Below are 18,392 nucleotides of genomic sequence, written 5' to 3' on the forward strand. Positions count from 1 at the left end.
TCCCCTCTCTCCTATTGTGGTTGATGGCTCATACATTTTTAATGTCTCTATGTGTTTTATGGTTTTGTTCTTGCTTGTTATTGAGATGCAAGGTTTAGTAGACAACAGGGAAAACCTTTCCTCCACAACACACTGAGATGGTTTATTAGGTATGCACTCAGTTGCCATTTTATTAAGTACACCTTGCCAGATATAATGCAGTCTAATGGAACAGCAGCGGAATATATCCTAAACATTTGTATCAATGAGGGAGCTGAATAAAAGAAACACACACAAACTACAGCCTCCAAAATAATCATAAATATTAAATATATATTATCATATTATGAAAGAAGGATTCATTGCTGGGCTGTTGAATTAGATTGCATTAGTTTTAGCTAGTTGTCCCTAATACATTACCTTCTCATTTCTTAATCAACCATGTCTGAAGACGTTTCCTGTGGTCGTGGAAAAGATGTTACTCTGTTTCAGAAGGGTCAAATAATTGGCCTGCATCAAGCAAAGAAAACAACTAAGGAGATAGCTGAAGCTACTAAAATTGGGTCCAACTGTCCAACACACGTAGAACTCATGGCTATGTTTGATAGTGAATAGTCTGATGAGTCCAGATTTACCCTGTTATAGAGTGATGGACGCATCAGGGTAAGAAGAGAGGCGGATGAAGTGATGCACCCGTCATGACTAGTACATACCGTACAAGCCTGTGGGGGCAGTGTTATGATCTGGGGGTGCTTCAGTTGGTCAGGTCCAGGTTCAGCAATGTTAAGTGCTCCAAAAATGAGGTCAGCTGACTACCTAAATATACTGAATGACCAGGTTTTTCCATCAATGTTTTTTTTCCTCGCTGATGGCACGGGCATATTCCAAGATGACAATGTCACGATTCATCAGGCTCAAACTGTGAAAGAGTGGTTCAGGGAGCATGAGACATCATTTTCACACATGGATTGGCCACCACAGAGTCCAGATCTGAACCCCACTGAGAATCTTTGGGATGTGCTGGAGGGCAGCGGCCCGACTCTCCCATCATCGATACAAGATCTTGGCCAAAAATGAATGCAACTCTGGATGTAAATAAATGTTGTGACATTGCATAAGCTTATGCTGTAATCAGAGCTAAAGGCGGTCCGACCATTATGTCGACCGAAACACCGGATCTAATATTATTCCCACTGTTTTGCTGCACTTCTTAGTAGAAACACAGCCGAAATAGGCGGTTTTCCATGTTTGTTCAGGGGTAAAGCCAGAGCAGGTTCGATACTACATGAATATATCACTGATTTTAGTGAACTGATTACTATAATTCTGGAGTGCATGCAGTATGATGAGTACAGATGATCACTTAGGGACATCATATATAGAGGAATTGGTATTTTTCAATAATTATGAAATTAATAACATATAAAAATCAGTTTATTTATTTGTAAATCCATTTCCACCACTACCAAGAAAATGAACGCACATGTTGAAATAAATCCCTGCTTTATTGTATTTTGTCCTGTTCTGTTCGTTGTCATGGTGACTGTGAGTGGTGCTGTTCTCTGTTGTCAGCTGACCGAGCTGCCGTTAACTGTTTTGGCCTCAGGGAATCATGACCGACTGACCCATTACATACATTCCTAGTTTTACACCAATGACGACAGATCAATGAGCTCCTCTCCCTTGTCTCACCCCACAACCTCGCACCCCCAGGGGGCTTCATCAGTGCCACGACTGATGGATGGTGAACGTGTGAGAGCAATAGGAGAGAGAAAAAATAACAACTATCAGTTTCCTGTCATGTGGTACCAAAGTGTCCCCATAAATAAAGGAAACATAACTGAGTTATAAAGCCTCTTTTATAGGTCTTATTAAAAGACCATTGTTTTACTGAGTATTACTCTGGACCATTTCTAAAGCCAGTCATGCTGTTTTAGATGTGTTTTCTTACACAGAAAGCCACAGGTTTCACTTTATTAATCTATCATAAACATAGAGAAGATGTTTTCTTTAGTTTCCAAAGTTGTGTTATCATTGTGTGGCACTGCGTTTGTAAGAATCATTGATTTGAAAGGTTTGCCTTGTGTTACTGTGCATTTTAACGTTCTAATAAGACACGAAGCTGACAAACTGTGTTCACTGGCATGTGTTATTTTTCATGATTCCACTATTTTGCAAAAATCTAGAGAAATTGCCAAAGAGCTGCTGATTAAAAGTGTGTTGCTCACCATTGCTGATTACACAACATATGTAGATTATATAAAAATAAGAAGGGATGACTTTGCTGTTTCTATATCTTCACCACTAGCGGGAAAATGTCCGACAGTGGTGCCGGAGAGAAGGCTGCGTTTTTGTTTTAATCAAAGAGGTTGTTCTCTGTACGGCCATTTTGTTTTACATCAGCATGTTAGCATGCTAACATGATGTAGATGTCAACAACTGCGTCTACTTAACTAATTATTAGACGTTAACTTGCTGATACTACATTTCTAACACCTACCATGCCTCCAGCCATCCTGTTAGAAGTTGAACTAAATCAGACAACAGTTTTTTAGCATACAAAATAACTACAGCTCCCATGAGGTTTTACCATGGTACCAGTGTCATTGAAACCCGGGTTCTTCCACAATCATAATAGTGCTTTATTATAATGTCATCCTCCCAACGTTTAAGCTGTAATATCTGCTGATAAAATGTCTGCACGGTCCGGTCTCAGTCCTCTGTCTCTTGATGTTATCTCTGTCTGTCAGTCGTCTCACTGTCAAGTGTGACGACTTGTCCACAGACAAACCTGCCGAAGTTTAACTTGTGATGGTAGGGCTCATGGGAAATGGTGCTTGTTAAAGGCCACTAAAAACAGTAAGATTAAATACAGCATTGATATTAATCATTTTTCAAACACGTACTATCCTTATCTACACATGTGATTACACACGACACAGGCTGCTATTGACTAAAGGCTGTGTTCCGAGGCTAGTCATTTCTCGATGTGATTCTGAATGTTTTGATTTGACTTCAGTTCTCATTGGCTGCACGTAGCTCAGGTGGTAAAGGACATCAGTTGGCTCCTCCTTTCCACATGTCATAGCGTCAGTGAGTTAAACATGGCATTGCTTCAGAGTGTATGTAGGAGAAAGAAATCAAAATAAAAAGTGTAAAAATGAATGTAACATTTGTGTGTAGTAACTGCACTAACATCCACAGCTGCTCTCTGTATTCTAGATGACAGGAAATAGCTGTAGTTTATAGAAATCTAATTATGATATGATGAGCTCCTTAAATATTCTGTCATCTTTGCTTCAGTCTGGCTTCACTCTGATTCTCACCACCAGGTACAGGGAGGATATTGTGAGGAGATCAGAGCTCTCTGTTAATCACTGCCCTCACTGTAATAAAGCACAGTGTTATACTGTACGTGCTTCCCCTCAGCTGAGTGAATTAGAGTCTTATGATCCGCTCTCTAAATATACCGCTTTTAGCCAGGAGGCAAACAGACCCCAGACTACAACTCATTAGATACTTGAACACTGGATTCAAGAATTTCCCATGAAAACTACATTCCTTTCCTTAAGAGATACCACATACAGTAACTAGTGCTCTGGTTACCAAAATAAGAGCATGCTGCTGCTAAGTAACCTTCTCTGATTTTGCTGAAAGATCTTTAGTTAAAGTTCAGCGTCTTTGACTTGTGTAATTGCCGTTTGTGCCTCGGTGGTGTGATAAACTGCGACGATGTTGCTCTGTCAACAACTCAAGGCCACATTTTTATAAAATTATGGGTGTCACAATCTTTACATATTCACATGTTCTTTCACTGTCTGTGATGTGCTGCTGTGTAAATGCTCCCACACACATTTTCCCAGAAAGTCATGTTCTGGTCAGGACGACCCTCTGACCTCAGTCCAATAACTCAACAGTGGGTAGCATAACAACACTGAAGTCTGGTGAGGAGCAGCGTTGCCTGCAACGTCACTACTTTGGTGCATTAAGTAGTGGATGTTGGAGCCCTGCAGTGTGCGAGCCGTTTTTTGTTTCATGTTTTGACATTTTCAGCTCAACACCTGCCCTTTTTGGATTGGATGTGCGTGTACACTCCCTTCTCTTCTTTCTTTTTTAGTCTTTCCTTGTGTTTTATTCATATCACATGCTATTATTAGCACACACATAGAGGATGCCTATGGGAACTTCAGCTAGGAGTTTCTCCCTGTATCAAAATGCTAACGTGTCTCTCTGTGTTTTCCACAGGTTTATTGCAGTCATCACTATGACTGATGGGGATTATGACTACCTTATAAAGCTCCTTGCCCTGGGGGACTCCGGCGTGGGGAAGACCACCTTCCTGTACCGATACACAGACAACAAGTTCAACCCCAAGTTCATCACCACAGTCGGCATCGACTTCAGGGAAAAGAGAGTGGTGAGTTCTGATTCCTTCACATAAGCTGGCGACATGTTTCTGCTAGGTTTGCAATCTTTCTACTTTTAAAATCTCATCCATCTGAAGCTCCATCTCAGCTAGACGTCAGTTTTTCTGATACGCCAACTTCCACACACTCACCCTACACAGAGGTGATGCAGGCTTGGTTACCATAGTTACAGTGTCAGTTGCCCAGGCATTTTCTTTGGTCTGTACTTATCAAAGAGTAAACGGTGGGTCAGGTCAGGTCTGGGCGTTCTGCTGCTTTTCTCCCACAGCAGCTGCTGAGCTGAGTCACAGTCATTATTTTAACTGGTGCAGGGAGATCAAACCTGGGTCACATCCAGCAGTAAACCGCCATACAGTATATGATCGGTGAATAGATGGCCGAGGTCAACTAGTGAGTTTCTAGCATCATGATTGCTGTGATGTTAATAAATGGACAAAGAAATTAAAATATTGCATATGAGGACCTGACAATATATTGATATTATATTGTGATATGAGACTATATAATGTATTAGATTTTGGATATCATTTCATCGTGATATAAGTGGTCTTTGGCTACATTACAGTAAAAGTGATGTAATTTTCCAGACAGGTCTACTTGTTCTTGCCTTTACCCACTTAGTCTTTATATTCACATTGCTGTTGATCATTGATAAAAAAAAAAGTCTTGTCATTTTAATATTTAATATTTTAATATAAGTACCAACTGTCATTCCTACAGTATTGGCGCAATATGGAAATCGAGGTATTTCATGAAAAAAATATCATGATATTTGATTTTGTCACCCAGTCCTAGAATTTATGAAGGGCTTTTGAGGATATTTCAAAATATTGAGGTTCATGTAGTGTTTCACAATTTAGCCTGAAAATATTCCAGTATGTTATTTTAGGATCACAGACATTTTGACCAGAGTTTCAACTTTGCTTTTCCAGCTAACTGGCATGAAACACCTGTAGTTCTTTGTCTCTACCAGTGATGCTTTCATGGACAATTGTAGGTTGGAGCAATCGATTCCCAACCTTTCTGGCCTGGTTACCGAACAAATGAAAGCATCTATTATTACACACGAAAAAAAGCAAAGATTTGAGAGAATTTGTCCAAAAAGATAATATGATAAAATAATATTGTGAGAAATATATATATTCTTGCATTTTTCTTCCTCAATAATTTTGCTGGCATCAAGGGAGTAAATGTGATGAAATTGCTGTTTTTCGGAATAGCAACGTGCATTGACGTTGAACTGTGAAAGTGGGATCTTGGCAACAGCAGCAGTTACTAGAGGTGTGGAAAGTTCTTGGGAGAATTATTTGGCAGATTGCAACCTGTGTTGATTGTTGATTTCTGGCACCGGCTGGACAATTAAGTATAAAGTTACATTACTCTCTTGCATTGAAGTGTGGATGAACACTGGGCTAACGTTGCTTTATATTGCTCAGAGAGGCAGAGATCAGCAGTGAGTAATAAAAAACACACTGAGTAGTTTGAAAGCGCACGACTCGGAGCACATGTTGGATTTTATGAACTTGGTGGAAAGCTCGAACTGGATGAGACGAATGCTGAGTGTAAATCTGCCTCACAGCAATTACTTATCACGTTAGCTGTTTTCACCTGAAGCTAACACCCTCAACCACAAAGAACACTGAATGTATTGAAAAGATGCAGCTTTTGATAATGCACACCAGTGGGTTTTGATAGTGTACCTGGGGCAGCCTGCCCAGCATCTTTTAGAGCCCTGCTCCAACACACCTGATTCAAATGAATGGCTCGTTATCAGGCTTCAGCAGAGCTTGATGACGAGCTGATCATTTGAATCAGGTGTGATGGAAATGAAATGAAATGCCCATGGTCAGGTGAATAGAGGGATGAAGGGAGACAGGTGAATAAAAGCCATAACCGGAGCTTCCTTAGTGAGATATGAGTTAATGTTGATCTTGTCATCTCAATGTCAAATTATTGTCAGATTATTTCTTTCAATCCACAGTCTGTAATTTCTGCCACATGTAGCCTGGGATCATGGGTGTTGTCTTTATTGTTAAACAACTGCAATTGTCAATGATTATCTATCTACCTGACTCAGGCACAAACATTCCCAGATTTGGTAATATTTAAAAATGATATTCATGTTAGTGTTCATTTTTAGTCAGGTTTGCTGACTTTCCTCCTCAGTCTCTGGCTCTCTCCTGGAAGTTGTAGTGACAGAGGACCAAATGAAACCCATCGTTACCTGGGGTTTCACACTCAAAGGATTGATTGTGGGTGCCACCTTAAACTGTCAGTAAGACCTGCTGAAAACATTTACATCCACTGCTGGAATCTCATTAGGATATATGGATCCAGACATCAGAGTGTTAGATGCAGTTATCTGAATCAGTGTTATCTGACTGAGGCTTGGTTTGGTCACCTAGGTGCTATTCTGCCTTCCCACGTCTGATATACTGTACTGACAAAACTGCCTTAATCCCTCTGCTCCGGATGACTCATAGGATTGATTATTGTTCCTCACCTCCTGTGTGTGTGTGTGTGTGTGTGTGTGTGTGTGTGTGTGTGCGTGTGTGTGTGCGTGTGTGTGTGTGTTAAGATCACACCCTATTTTCAAGAGTCAAGAGTCAAACAGAAGCCGACACGCGTGTGATCACAGCTGTAGCTCAGTGATGTCAGAGGCTCCTCCTCAGGGTCTTCATGGAGCCTGCAGCTGAAGCCTTAATGTGGACATGTAGTTTACAGTCTGAGCCATGGCAACAGGATTTGTAGAGAAAAGTCACATGACTTCAAATCAGGTCATTTATTGGAGCCAAATATTTAATGATCTTGTAGTTGATTTTAAGACGTTACTGAATATGATTCAAGCAGCAAATGGGCTCAACTCTCTCATTTAATCTCAGCGGAGCCGGTCTGGTGACGCAGCCGGGGAGCCAATTCAGGCAAACTACTGTATGGCAAACAATGCAGTCCATCATAAAGCTTAACATCATCTTGCATCACAAACATGAACATGTACAGTCCTGGTTGTTTGCTTTGTAATGTAAATGCAGTCTTTATACTAAAAAACTGAAGATACCCCCGCACGAGAGCGTATCTCTTCTGGCGCGGCCGGTACAGGGCAAACCACAGTGGATCAAAAGTAATAAATGAAAATAAGATAAATATTCCAGCACTCACCAGGATAGTGTTTTGGCATTTAAATTGCTTTTAAACACCTTAATCTGTTACTCACACCCTGTCCCAGGCCTGAAAACCTTCCCCTCTCAATTTGCCGCCTAATTCGATGTCAGTCATCACCTGCAAAACACATTAACGTTCAAACTAAGTGCCCTGATCATGATCGGCGTGAACGCAGCTTTAAAAGAGAGTCGGAGAAAGTGTGAGTGACTCATCTGGGAGAGTCAGAGGTGTGAAAGATGCTCGAGGCTTCCTGCAGGGACGCAAACAACCAGCTGCAGTACACCAGAGTTCATCATTACAGAGGCCAGATCACTGTTAGTCTGTTAGTCAGACCTGCTGAGATAGTCATACCAATAAAGCCGAAGAGAGGGCGTTCAGTCAGACAACAGGACTGTGTTCGAAAATCACAAGAGGCTGCGTTGGTGGCATGTTGCTTCAGGTACCAGTGAGATGATGGACTATGATCCTGGAAGTTTTGTGTCATTAACAAATCTTAAAGTTTGAAGACTTAGTCGATGCTAAAATACTGCACAGCTGTTTATAACACAATGAGGAAGGGTTTTACAATCCAAAAACCTTAACAAGTGTTTCTTTTCTCCTCAGGTGTACACAGCATCCAGCCCCAATGGGACGACCGCAGGGAAAACCTTCAAGGTTCACCTTCAGCTCTGGGACACAGCTGGACAGGAGAGGTGGGCTGAGGACAACTGGTTTTACAACTGGTTGCACACATTTATCTGCACTGAGTCCTCTTTAACAAAAACCCTGCACACAAAGCTGAAATTTACTCAGCTGCCGATCCTCCAATTGCCAAGCTGCAGGAAGAAATCTCTGACAGGGCGTATGTCATAAATGGAAAAAGCCTGAGGTTTTCTCCAGAAATGCAAAGTCAATAAGTTTCCTCAACAGAGTGCTGCACAAATGTGATCACCAGAAGTAACAAAGCTAACGTCACGTTTACCTTAGTGAGTAGATGAGTCTGTGTGTTTGCCGTGATGGCGTTCAATGTCTCCAATTTAGCAACCGCCATTTGAGGGCACATAGAAGCTTTGAAGTTCACTATCAGGGTACATACTGCCTCTTAAGCTCTTTAGCTTGTGTTAACCACGGACTTCATGTGAGGCATCTAACAGAGAACCTGTTTAAAGAACCCACAGACTTTGAGACGAAGGATCAGAGGTTAAAAAGTGCAAAAAAGTGTGTTAGAACATTTCTCCATTCTAGCTTTAAAACTTCACATATTGCACGGTGGCCATACTGTTTACTGTTCCACATGGTGACTTGGTGGATTTTGCTTGAAGTTTTCAGTAACAGCAAACTTAGTTGTGACAAAGTTAGAAAACTTGTAGCAGAAATGGAGCATGTATAATCACACTGGGTGTTTAGAGGAACAGCAGATCAGCGCCTATGATTGTGTTTGTTGGTGTGTGTGCCTCTTTGTCTGTATATATAGTAAGTGTCAATCACTTGTGTGTGAGTGTGTGTGTGTGATTGTGTGTGTGTGGTCTGTAATTGAAACTAGCCTCGATCTATTGAATCTTTTTATGAAGGTCTGATGACTCACTGCAGGATGAGTCAGTGTTAGTTACATAATTTAACTTTATGTCTTCAGCTCGGCGTAACGGAAAACAACTCCTGTTTTCATGAACTGATCTTCATGATCGTTTACTCATTACTCCACCTGTGTGAGCAGTTCACCTGTCGCTTTGTCCCGACTGTTTGCATGTTACATATTTGCTTATAAAGCTTCACACGTAATGTTTACACGGAGTTGTGTTCCTCGCTGCTGTCACACAAAGTACCATTACTATCTGTTGTGGATGTAAACAGCAGCATGCATCTACCACTTTGTGTATTTTGCTCAAGTCAGTCACAGGTAAGTATTACAGCTAAATCTCTGTGGCTGAAGGAGTGAATTTTATCCGTCATGCAAAAAGCACTGGTCATAAGCTGACAGTGTTTTGCATAAACCCATAGTCCGTGTTTAGATTTATTTTATATAAGTCTTAAACATTTAAATCTGCTTTAACAGTTATGGCCTTGGAAACAAGCTGTAAACAGCACAGACAGTGAGCTTGTTAGCAAACAGTTCCCTTTTCACACTTTTAGAGTTGAGCTTCTGCACAGCAGTTAAATGTGAGTTCATTACACACTGTCTTTTAGCTCAGTTTTGGTCTCTACCAGCTCCTTTAGCTACCAAATGCTCCACGATAGTCACAATACAGAGAAGTAGGAGGCATCTCGTGTCTGGCAGTAAAACTTTTGAAATGAAACTTTTTTTGCACATTCATTGATTCAGCATTTTTCAAAGAGGGAGAAGGAATAAATGTAATTTAATGAGGATTTTATGTTTTTTTTTTGAGGAGCAACAACATCAGCGTCAAAGTTAATTTGAAGCAAACGTTACAAAAACATGTCTGGTGGGAATCTTTAAACACATAATAAAAAAATCAGAGAAAAAGTGGCTGAGAAACTTGATAATCAAGTATTTTAAAGCAACATTATGTAGAAATTGGCATTTTCTGCAATACAAATCCCAGGTCTGTAACAATTTGTCAGATGTCATGTAGGTGCAGTTCAGCACATCATACCAATGTTATGTCTTGAAAACTTGCCTGTACAGTATGTAACACTGATCCTACTCTCCCACTGAAGTCACATAGTGCAGAGACAAGTGGTGGGGGGGCAGAGAGGCTGAGACAGAGACACCAGTCACCCTGTTACAACACACTGTAGCATCAACACTGGGGCTTGGTTTGTCTGTTCTGCAGAAACATGGCAGACTCCATACAAGAGGACACGCTCCCTCTGCAGATATAAAAGGCTCATGTGATTACACACTAATGAATATATAATTAAGAATATTGAATTTAATTTCTGCCAATATTATATTCCATATCTGCCAATAGACCCTGCCAAGAATCTGCATAAATCCCACACACTGGATCTCTCTGTGGGGAATTTTCCGAATCACCACCAAGACAGACGTCAAAAGAGTGAAATGAAGTACTGAGGCTGTAGTGGAAGTAATGGATTACTTTCATATTTCATAGAGAAATTGTTTTCCTGTGTGTTCCAGGTTCCGCAGCCTGACGACGGCGTTCTTCAGGGACGCCATGGGGTTCCTGCTGATGTTTGATCTCACCAGCCAGCAGAGCTTCCTCAACGTCAGAAACTGGATGAGTATGTGTTTTCACAGTTTTCTGCCTAATGAAGGAAGCATAAAATAAAGTAAAAACTATTTGCAGATTTTTTCTCCTTTATTGAAGTTCTACCGATACACCGCTCACACATTCAGCTCTGCATGAATACAGTTTTTTTATTTACACTAGCACATCTCATTTGTTTGCTGCTGTTGTTCATTTGTAATCCCCTCCAGGCCAGCTACAGGCCAATGCCTACTGTGAGAATCCAGATATCGTGTTGGTAGGAAACAAGGCGGACCTGGCCGACCAGCGGGAGGTTCAGGAGAAACAGGCCAAGGAGCTGGCTGATAAATACGGGTAGGTTTTGTTTTTTCATGTTCTGTGTTTGGTGCATGTGTTTTATTTGGAATAATGATTACTGGAATATTAAGAACATTGGAGGGGCTGAACACAATGTACTTCAGCTTTGCATTGATGTGTTCACAGGAGGATAAAACCAGTTTATCAGAGATCTTTTCACTTTCACTGGAGACTCTTTTTCCCTCAGCGTTGGCCTATATTCAGAATTAAATATTATAATGTAGTTATAACCTATCCGGCACAATGTGGTGTAGCCTCTGAGTGCTTTCTTCATTTTATCCATAAAGTAATTTAAAGTCCATCAGGTCAGTTAGCCAGTGTCTAATTCATGTCCCCTGAGCTCGGCTTAGAATAAAGGGAGACTGTACATTTGCTGTTTCCACAGTGCTCCCCACATAATAGCTGTTTACTGTGCTTCTCCCTTCTTTTTGTTTCTCTCTCTGACTTGACAGTACATTTTGTAGGGTGACCAAAAACCACACCTCCCGTTTAGGATTATTTTATTCCGTTGTCATGACAGCAGGTGAGCCGCGTGTGGAGGCAGCTTGTTAATTATGTAGCAGATCAAAACCACATCTAAACAACATCGCAACAGCCACAAGTTTGTACCCAACAGCAGCATAAGTAGGCCTAGTAGTAGGCCTTTCAGCGGCTTTCATCACTCAGACTTCAGCTGCTTTCAGAGCGTGCTCGTCAGCTGGCACCTCAGCAGCTTCATCTCAAACGCCTTCACTGAAGAGCTACCTGTAAGACATGCAGCGCGACAAAACACAACATCACAGGCAGACTTGCGTGACGCACTGGCATCTACAAATGACTTCCTGTTAGACGAGGTAAAAATCGTTTCCTGGTGTCATTCCAGCCAGCCAAGACATGGGTCTGATGTTGCCTGGCAACAAAAGCCGGTTCCAGGAAGTGATAATATCTGTCTTTCTGAGGAACTTAAAATTGTTCAGGAATGTAGGTACAGTGTCAACTTGAGACACTGCAAGTTAAAAGATTTAATTTAAAATGTATCTACAGATTGCATACATTCACATTTACATTCACATCTTCAGTCTTATTTCCACAGTATATAAAAAATTAATGGACAATCTGCATTAAATGAATTTCTATAAGATGATTTTAATAAAAATGAACCAATTGCAATCAATCTAATAACAGTGGGATTATTTGGAAAGTGGTTGTCGTGTTGTGGGCTAAAACCTTCTACTATCATGGTGCTTTCAAAGACATATTTCTTTTCTTGTTTGTTGCAGAATCCCGTACTTTGAGACGAGTGCAGCGACAGGAGCGGAGGTGGACAAGGCAGTGATAACGCTGCTGGACCTGGTCATGAAGAGGATGGAGCAGTGCGTCGACAAACCGCCCGCCGAGCCGGCTAATGGCAACGGGGCCACAAAGCTTGACGACGTGCAGCCTAACGAGAAGAAATGTGCATGCTAGATCAGGAAACGACCAGTCAGAGCTCCTCCGTCGTCCGTCCCTTCCACTCGCCACATTCCCTCCTTCTTTTACCTCCTCTGTCATCTTTGATTGCATGTTTGTTCATCCTCTCCCGCTCACTCTCTGTCTCTCTAATTAACCATCTTCTGCTCCTCTTTGCTTTCCTCTCCTCCCTTTATCCTTTTACAACTGTCTGCCAGTTTGGCAATGAAACAACCCTGTCCCCCTCTAGTGGATTCTCAAGGTAATACAGTCTCAGCCTGTCTGCCTTTGAATGCTGTTTAGGAGGAAATCAAACAGAAGGGGACGGTTTCATCACTGTCGGATACAAAATGTACCTCGGTTTAAACACGCAGCCTGGGAATTAAGCTCCGCTCGCAGAGTGGTTTGAATGATTTAAGCGGATCCAAAAGAGGCAAAAAGAGATTTAAATTTTTAATCTGAACTCTTTAAAGTCGGATCTGTTCATCACTTTGTGACAGGGGGAAAGATTTTGCGTCCTGTCATCCGGTGACAGCCAAATCTGGGTCATTAAGAGTTTAACATCAGGCTGTGTATGTATGAGTGTGTGAATGACGTCATGGTCCTCTCCTGAAACCTTTCCTCCTGGACCGGGCTGAGCACCTGTGTGACCATAGTTTTTTTTTTTTTCCCTGTTTTCACACTGCACATTTTTCACTGCTGTACCCATACATCCACACTTGGTTATTTTTAAGCGTTTCGAGCTGTTTTTTTAAAAATACACCAAATGTTTGTACAGTTGGGTCCAGTGTTGTGTTGGAGGTCGTTGCCACCTGTTAGACAACTTTAGAATATTTAATAATATCTGAATCAACAATAAGCTGTGTAAATATGAGGCCTACATGAAATTTTATATTAGTATAAATAAATTAAAACAGACAACAGAGATACTACCGACAGAAAGTAAAAGTTATTTTTCCAAACCCTCCTGGTCAGAGTAGATTATTGTGCCTACAGTATCCTGCTGATGATCAACATGGTTGTTATGCATTCATATTTTCAATGAAACCTCTTCAAATACAGATTTTGTAGCTAGCAACTAGCTAACAGTGTATCATTGCTTGGCAGTGTCTGCAGAGGCTCACTAATATTAACAAAAGCAGCTGATTAGAGTTTGGAGTAAGGAAAGTTTCAGTAACTTTCATATAGAAACATATCAATTAGAAAAAGAACTGACCAGGATACTTTTTTTTATCAGTCTTCATGCGACAGTCGCTCTTTCTGATACTAGAACAATAGCATTCGGCAAGGCAAGTTTATTTGTATAGCACAATTCAGACACAAGGCAACTCAAAGTGCTTTACAGGGGCATAAAAATGACATTAAAAAATGCATTTCAAGTACATTAAAAACAAGTAGGAAGACATCAAGAAACAAAACATTAAAACAAGTTAAGAAATAGGATAGTAAGCTAAAAAAACCCAAAAATGCTTCAGCTAGCTCTCTGTTAGCAGATCACTCCCCATTAGACCTCCACTATGATGCCTATGATGCCAGACTGCTGATAGAAACATGAATCAAATTGTAGATTACATTAACGATCATGGGTACAGCGTGGCACATGTGCAATGGAGAAAACAAGGCTTGCATTGTGTTTCATTATTTCTGGAGTGTCCTAAACCAGGATAGACACGTTGTTCAGAATCGATCTACTGCCTTGGCATTTAAAGCGTTATTCCACTGTGGAGGAACAGACTTTGATATATGTGAAAGTCGAGATAAGTCGGCTAGAATATCAGCTGCTCAGAAGATTTAACGTCACCCTAACTCGCTAACATTTGCATAAAATGACACAACTGTGATCCAGAAGATGATGGATATTTTACGGATAGAACAAACATGGCATGTACTGTAAGTCAGTATAAAGGCACCCGAAAACGTGAAACTAATTTGTGAGTGGAGATAATTATATCTAATCAGCAACATTATCATGAAAATTGACTGTTTCCTGGTGACTGAGCTTTCAGAGCAGCTGGTTTCAGACGCCGACCTCTCATGTGTTTGTTACAGATGATCACACAAAGTGAAATATCGCTTTAAGGCCCCATACATGACCAATGTTGTTAGAATATAAAGTGACCAATTATTTATATGAAAAGAAATGTAAAAAAAAAAAATAGATTATTATTTGTGTTGTCATGTTTTTTTTTATGTTCTTCATATCTCATACTCCCATTTCCTTTCTTTCTTTCTTTTTATATTTGCATGTCCGTTAAGAGAAAACTCTCATGTTATTTTTTTATTTGCTATTGCTCTTAATCTCAATTATCAAATTAACCCAAAACTTATGATTTATCAGTAAACATGTGTGTCTAACATGAAGAAAATACACTATTATAAACTGCTGAAGTACAGTAGAAGTTGTTTGAGACTATTTTTCTTTGCTCTGAACTGGACTTTTTTTGGTTCAACATGTGAAGTTACTGTGGACCAACTTTTGTATGTATCAAAACTTGTGTTATGTTGCTTAACACTGTATTGTTTTTTTGTTCATTGCAGACCATTTAACAGCTCCTGTGCGAAAAAAAAGTAATGAAATCACGTTAGATTTAAAGTAAATTCAACTGAGTTCAGTTTGAAAAGGCTGCATGTTTTTCTACCACGAGCACAGCAACAACATGACTCGTTAGATGCCTCTCAGAAGTTCATTCACAAAAAAAAATCATGTTAATATAAAAGTCCAAAATCGGCGTCGAGTCCAAGATGATATCTTTTGTTTTCAGTGCAACTCAACAGTTTTCCTTACGTCAAGTACCACCTTGATCTGCCTTACTTCATGAAAAATCTTGAGCCCAGTTTAGGTGCACCAAAAACAAGGGAAATTATCTTTTTGCTTGCCGCCTGCTGGCAGTTAGATCCTTATTTTGTCCTTCAGTGAGCAAAGGGAAGGACTTACAGTAGTCCCAACTCACAGCTGCATAACATTAGGATTATTGCAGGTTGGTTTTCAGGCTGCCAAATAGGTCAGCAGTAATATTAAGTATACTGTATGTGTGGCTTAATAATCGCAAAACACTGCTGTGGTCATGTTAAAAGATGATAACGTTTTGAAATGATTTCAGTAATATTTTTAGTATTGTGCTCTCTGGATCCATAAACGAGTTCCAGTGTCATAGAGCTTTGGCTTCAGCTCGTCGTCACCTTTATTTAGTCTGTGCCAAATATAAAAAACAGAAGCGACAAAGAAGTATTTGTTTTCAACAAATCCAAACCTCATTCTGCTGTACACTCAGAGAAAAACTGCCTTCACACTAAGAAAAATGTGTTTTTTGTTTTGTTGTGTTTGTTTTGAAGCCAAGCAGAGTTGTCTGCCAGCAGCTGATCTCAGTGCCATATTAAACACTCATTGCTGTTAATTCGCTGATTATTAAGACATAAGGAGATGGCTCGTGTTGTAACATTCTCTCCCGGTTACTTAGCAGCGTCATTGTGATAATGTTCCCAGAAAATGCTGTATCTCTATAGGTTTGGTTGCACTGTTTCAGCTGATCTTACTTTTTATCGTTCAGAACTGCAGATTTAATGTTTTATTTCAGCCTGATACAGGTTACGTATTCATAAATATTTACAGAAGCAAATCCTCTTAAAATGTTTTATTTTTCTTCAGTTTTCATTCACAAAGCAGGTCTTTCAGTTAAGCGAGTGGTATTTCAGTCATATTGGATCTTTGATGGTGCGTTCACACTCGCTCAAGCATTTATTGACCCCAAACAGGCAGATTCCTTTACTGTACATACGCTGGAAGCTATAGCGAGCGATGTCACACACTGAGGGTGTGTGTGTCTGCGTGTTTGAAATCAGGTCAACGTCACAATGAACTCAGCACTCACCAGAGACTCCGGTTCACTCTCTTCTTTTCCCCTCTCCTCTCTGTAAAGTTGCGTTTATGAAGAAAAGTGCATTTACCCTCCAGCTTCAGCCAGTAGTCAACATTACAGAGCATCACCCAACAGTGGAGGTCGGCTCCGGATCAGAGCAGAATCTGATGTGACTCCAGGAGTTTCTTTCTTCAGAAGGTCTGGCTCTGCACATGACTCTCTCCTCCAGAGCCGGCTAGCTCTGAGCAGCTGAGCAGCCGCTCTGCCCCTCCGCTCCATCCGGCCAGCCCCACACAACCCCAGAGCGCTGCCACACCTGCCAAATTTTTGCTGAAGTTCAATATTCTCACAGTTTAACCTGTTTGAACATCAGGGCACTAGCTCACTAAGCAGTGTGCGATGGTGGCACTGGCTTAAAGTAGCGAAAAACTGGCCAGGCCATTGGAAATTATGGTTACAGAGTGCAGTGGTGCCGTTGTGTTCTGCAATTGAAAGTTTTGACCACTTTGGAGCAGTGAAAGGCTGAGAACACAGAGCTGACATATTTGGACCTTACAAAGTTGTTACGGCTAACGTGTTAGCAAACAGCTGCGGACACAGTAATATTTTCATTCCATCAGAGTCGAGTTTGTGTCCATCTGATGAATCCAATTCCAGTGTTTACTTTCCTTTAAGCTCTGCTTTGGCTAACGCCTGAGCAGAATATCTGGCCAGCGGCTAACGTTTTCTGGTGTTTGCCTGCCGCTGCTGGAAATAGGGTTGATGAGACCGAACTATAAACTAAATGTGCCGTAAAACCAAAACAATGAGCTACAAGCGGCTAAAAAGCTCTGAATTGTGCTGCATAACTCTCTGTAGGTTCATTATGAGTGTCACCATTCACATTACACAATCCATTGTTACCATAAGAATATTAAATAGTGCAACTTTAAAATGTCTCACACATGTCGTACATACATGTTTCAAAAAGCTCAACTTTTTGAAAGTATAACTTTTCTCAGTTTTTCGAAAAGTTTCCGTATTTTTGGTAAAAGTTTGGTGAAACAGTTCAGTTGTGACTTTGAAAAAAAATGAGTAGAATATAATCAAGATGATCCGGCAAGTAAGTTGCAGAATTAAAAAAAGTCATTTTGTTCCTTTAGTTTCTTTAATGTACTTATTTTACAATTACAACAAAAGAAACATGAAGTACAATCGAACCCACAGCTCAGATGAAATTAAGCAACGGGGCAAAATTAACCAAACTAAAACTGCACCGGCGTCGAGCTACTGGTGGTTTTCTTCGTGTTTGAGAGTCCAAATTTCCAGCGCGCCTCGTCTAGACCGTTCTCCTTAACATCATGACCCAATGCCTTTTAATTGTGACAATCTTCTGAACCAACTTGTCAGCTTTTATCCAAAAGCTTTTTCTTTTTATGTTGCTCATTACATTTCCTCAGATTTGATTTAAATTGTAACAAAACATTTGTCCTGATGCCTTTTTGCTTAAATTCAGTATTCAGTTCTGCCACATTTATTGACATGACATTTATTTTCTGGCTGTGTTGAATCATGTTTTCCTTTTGGTAGTTTTTGAATTCACTTTGAAAGTTTACACTGTTTGAAGAGTCATGTTGTGCCTGTTATTAACTCTTCTGTCTGATCCTCTGTAACGTTTGTGAGCTACTGAATATTTTAATGCATTATTGATTATAGATTTACAAGCGGAGGAAAAAAGATCCAGAAGTCATCATGTTGTTTTTTGTGCCTGATATATCAAAACAACGAATCAATCCAAGTACCTCTAAGAGCTTTTATTTTTGGAAATCCTCTGTGTGTGAATTTTCTCTGATGCCTGCGGTTTGTACACGTTTCTTCAGTTTTCACTGCGTGTATCGATGCCTGTGTGTGTTTGTTGGGTTTGTTGCACCGTCAGCATGTTTGACACAATGAGAATGGAATGACCTGTGATGCGTTTAATGTTTCTGATGTCAGAGCTGCAAATAAATCTCTGTGTTTGTTTTATCCCGTGGCTTTTCCTTTTCCAGAAGAGT

At 40.4% G+C, this 18,392-nt stretch overlaps 1 protein-coding gene across 2 annotated transcripts in view; it reads left to right on the forward strand.

Moving 5' to 3' along the window:
- Positions 1–18,363, forward strand: part of rab27b (RAB27B, member RAS oncogene family) — a 62,213-nt gene extending 43,850 nt beyond the window's left edge. For both annotated transcript variants that reach the window (XM_084339712.1, XM_084339713.1), the window contains exons 2-6: positions 4,225–4,396; positions 8,172–8,260; positions 10,648–10,751; positions 10,948–11,071; positions 12,334–18,363. In XM_084339712.1, coding sequence (XP_084195838.1) covers positions 4,244–4,396; positions 8,172–8,260; positions 10,648–10,751; positions 10,948–11,071; positions 12,334–12,520 — 657 coding nt within the window. In that variant the 5' untranslated portion in view covers positions 4,225–4,243 and the 3' untranslated portion in view covers positions 12,521–18,363. The remainder of the gene's footprint in view (positions 1–4,224; positions 4,397–8,171; positions 8,261–10,647; positions 10,752–10,947; positions 11,072–12,333) is intronic.
- The last annotated feature ends 29 nt before the right edge of the window (positions 18,364–18,392 follow it).

Source organism: Pagrus pagrus (genome assembly GCF_965226575.1).
Source record: "Pagrus pagrus genome assembly, chromosome: 19".
NCBI lineage: Eukaryota > Metazoa > Chordata > Actinopteri > Spariformes > Sparidae > Pagrus > Pagrus pagrus.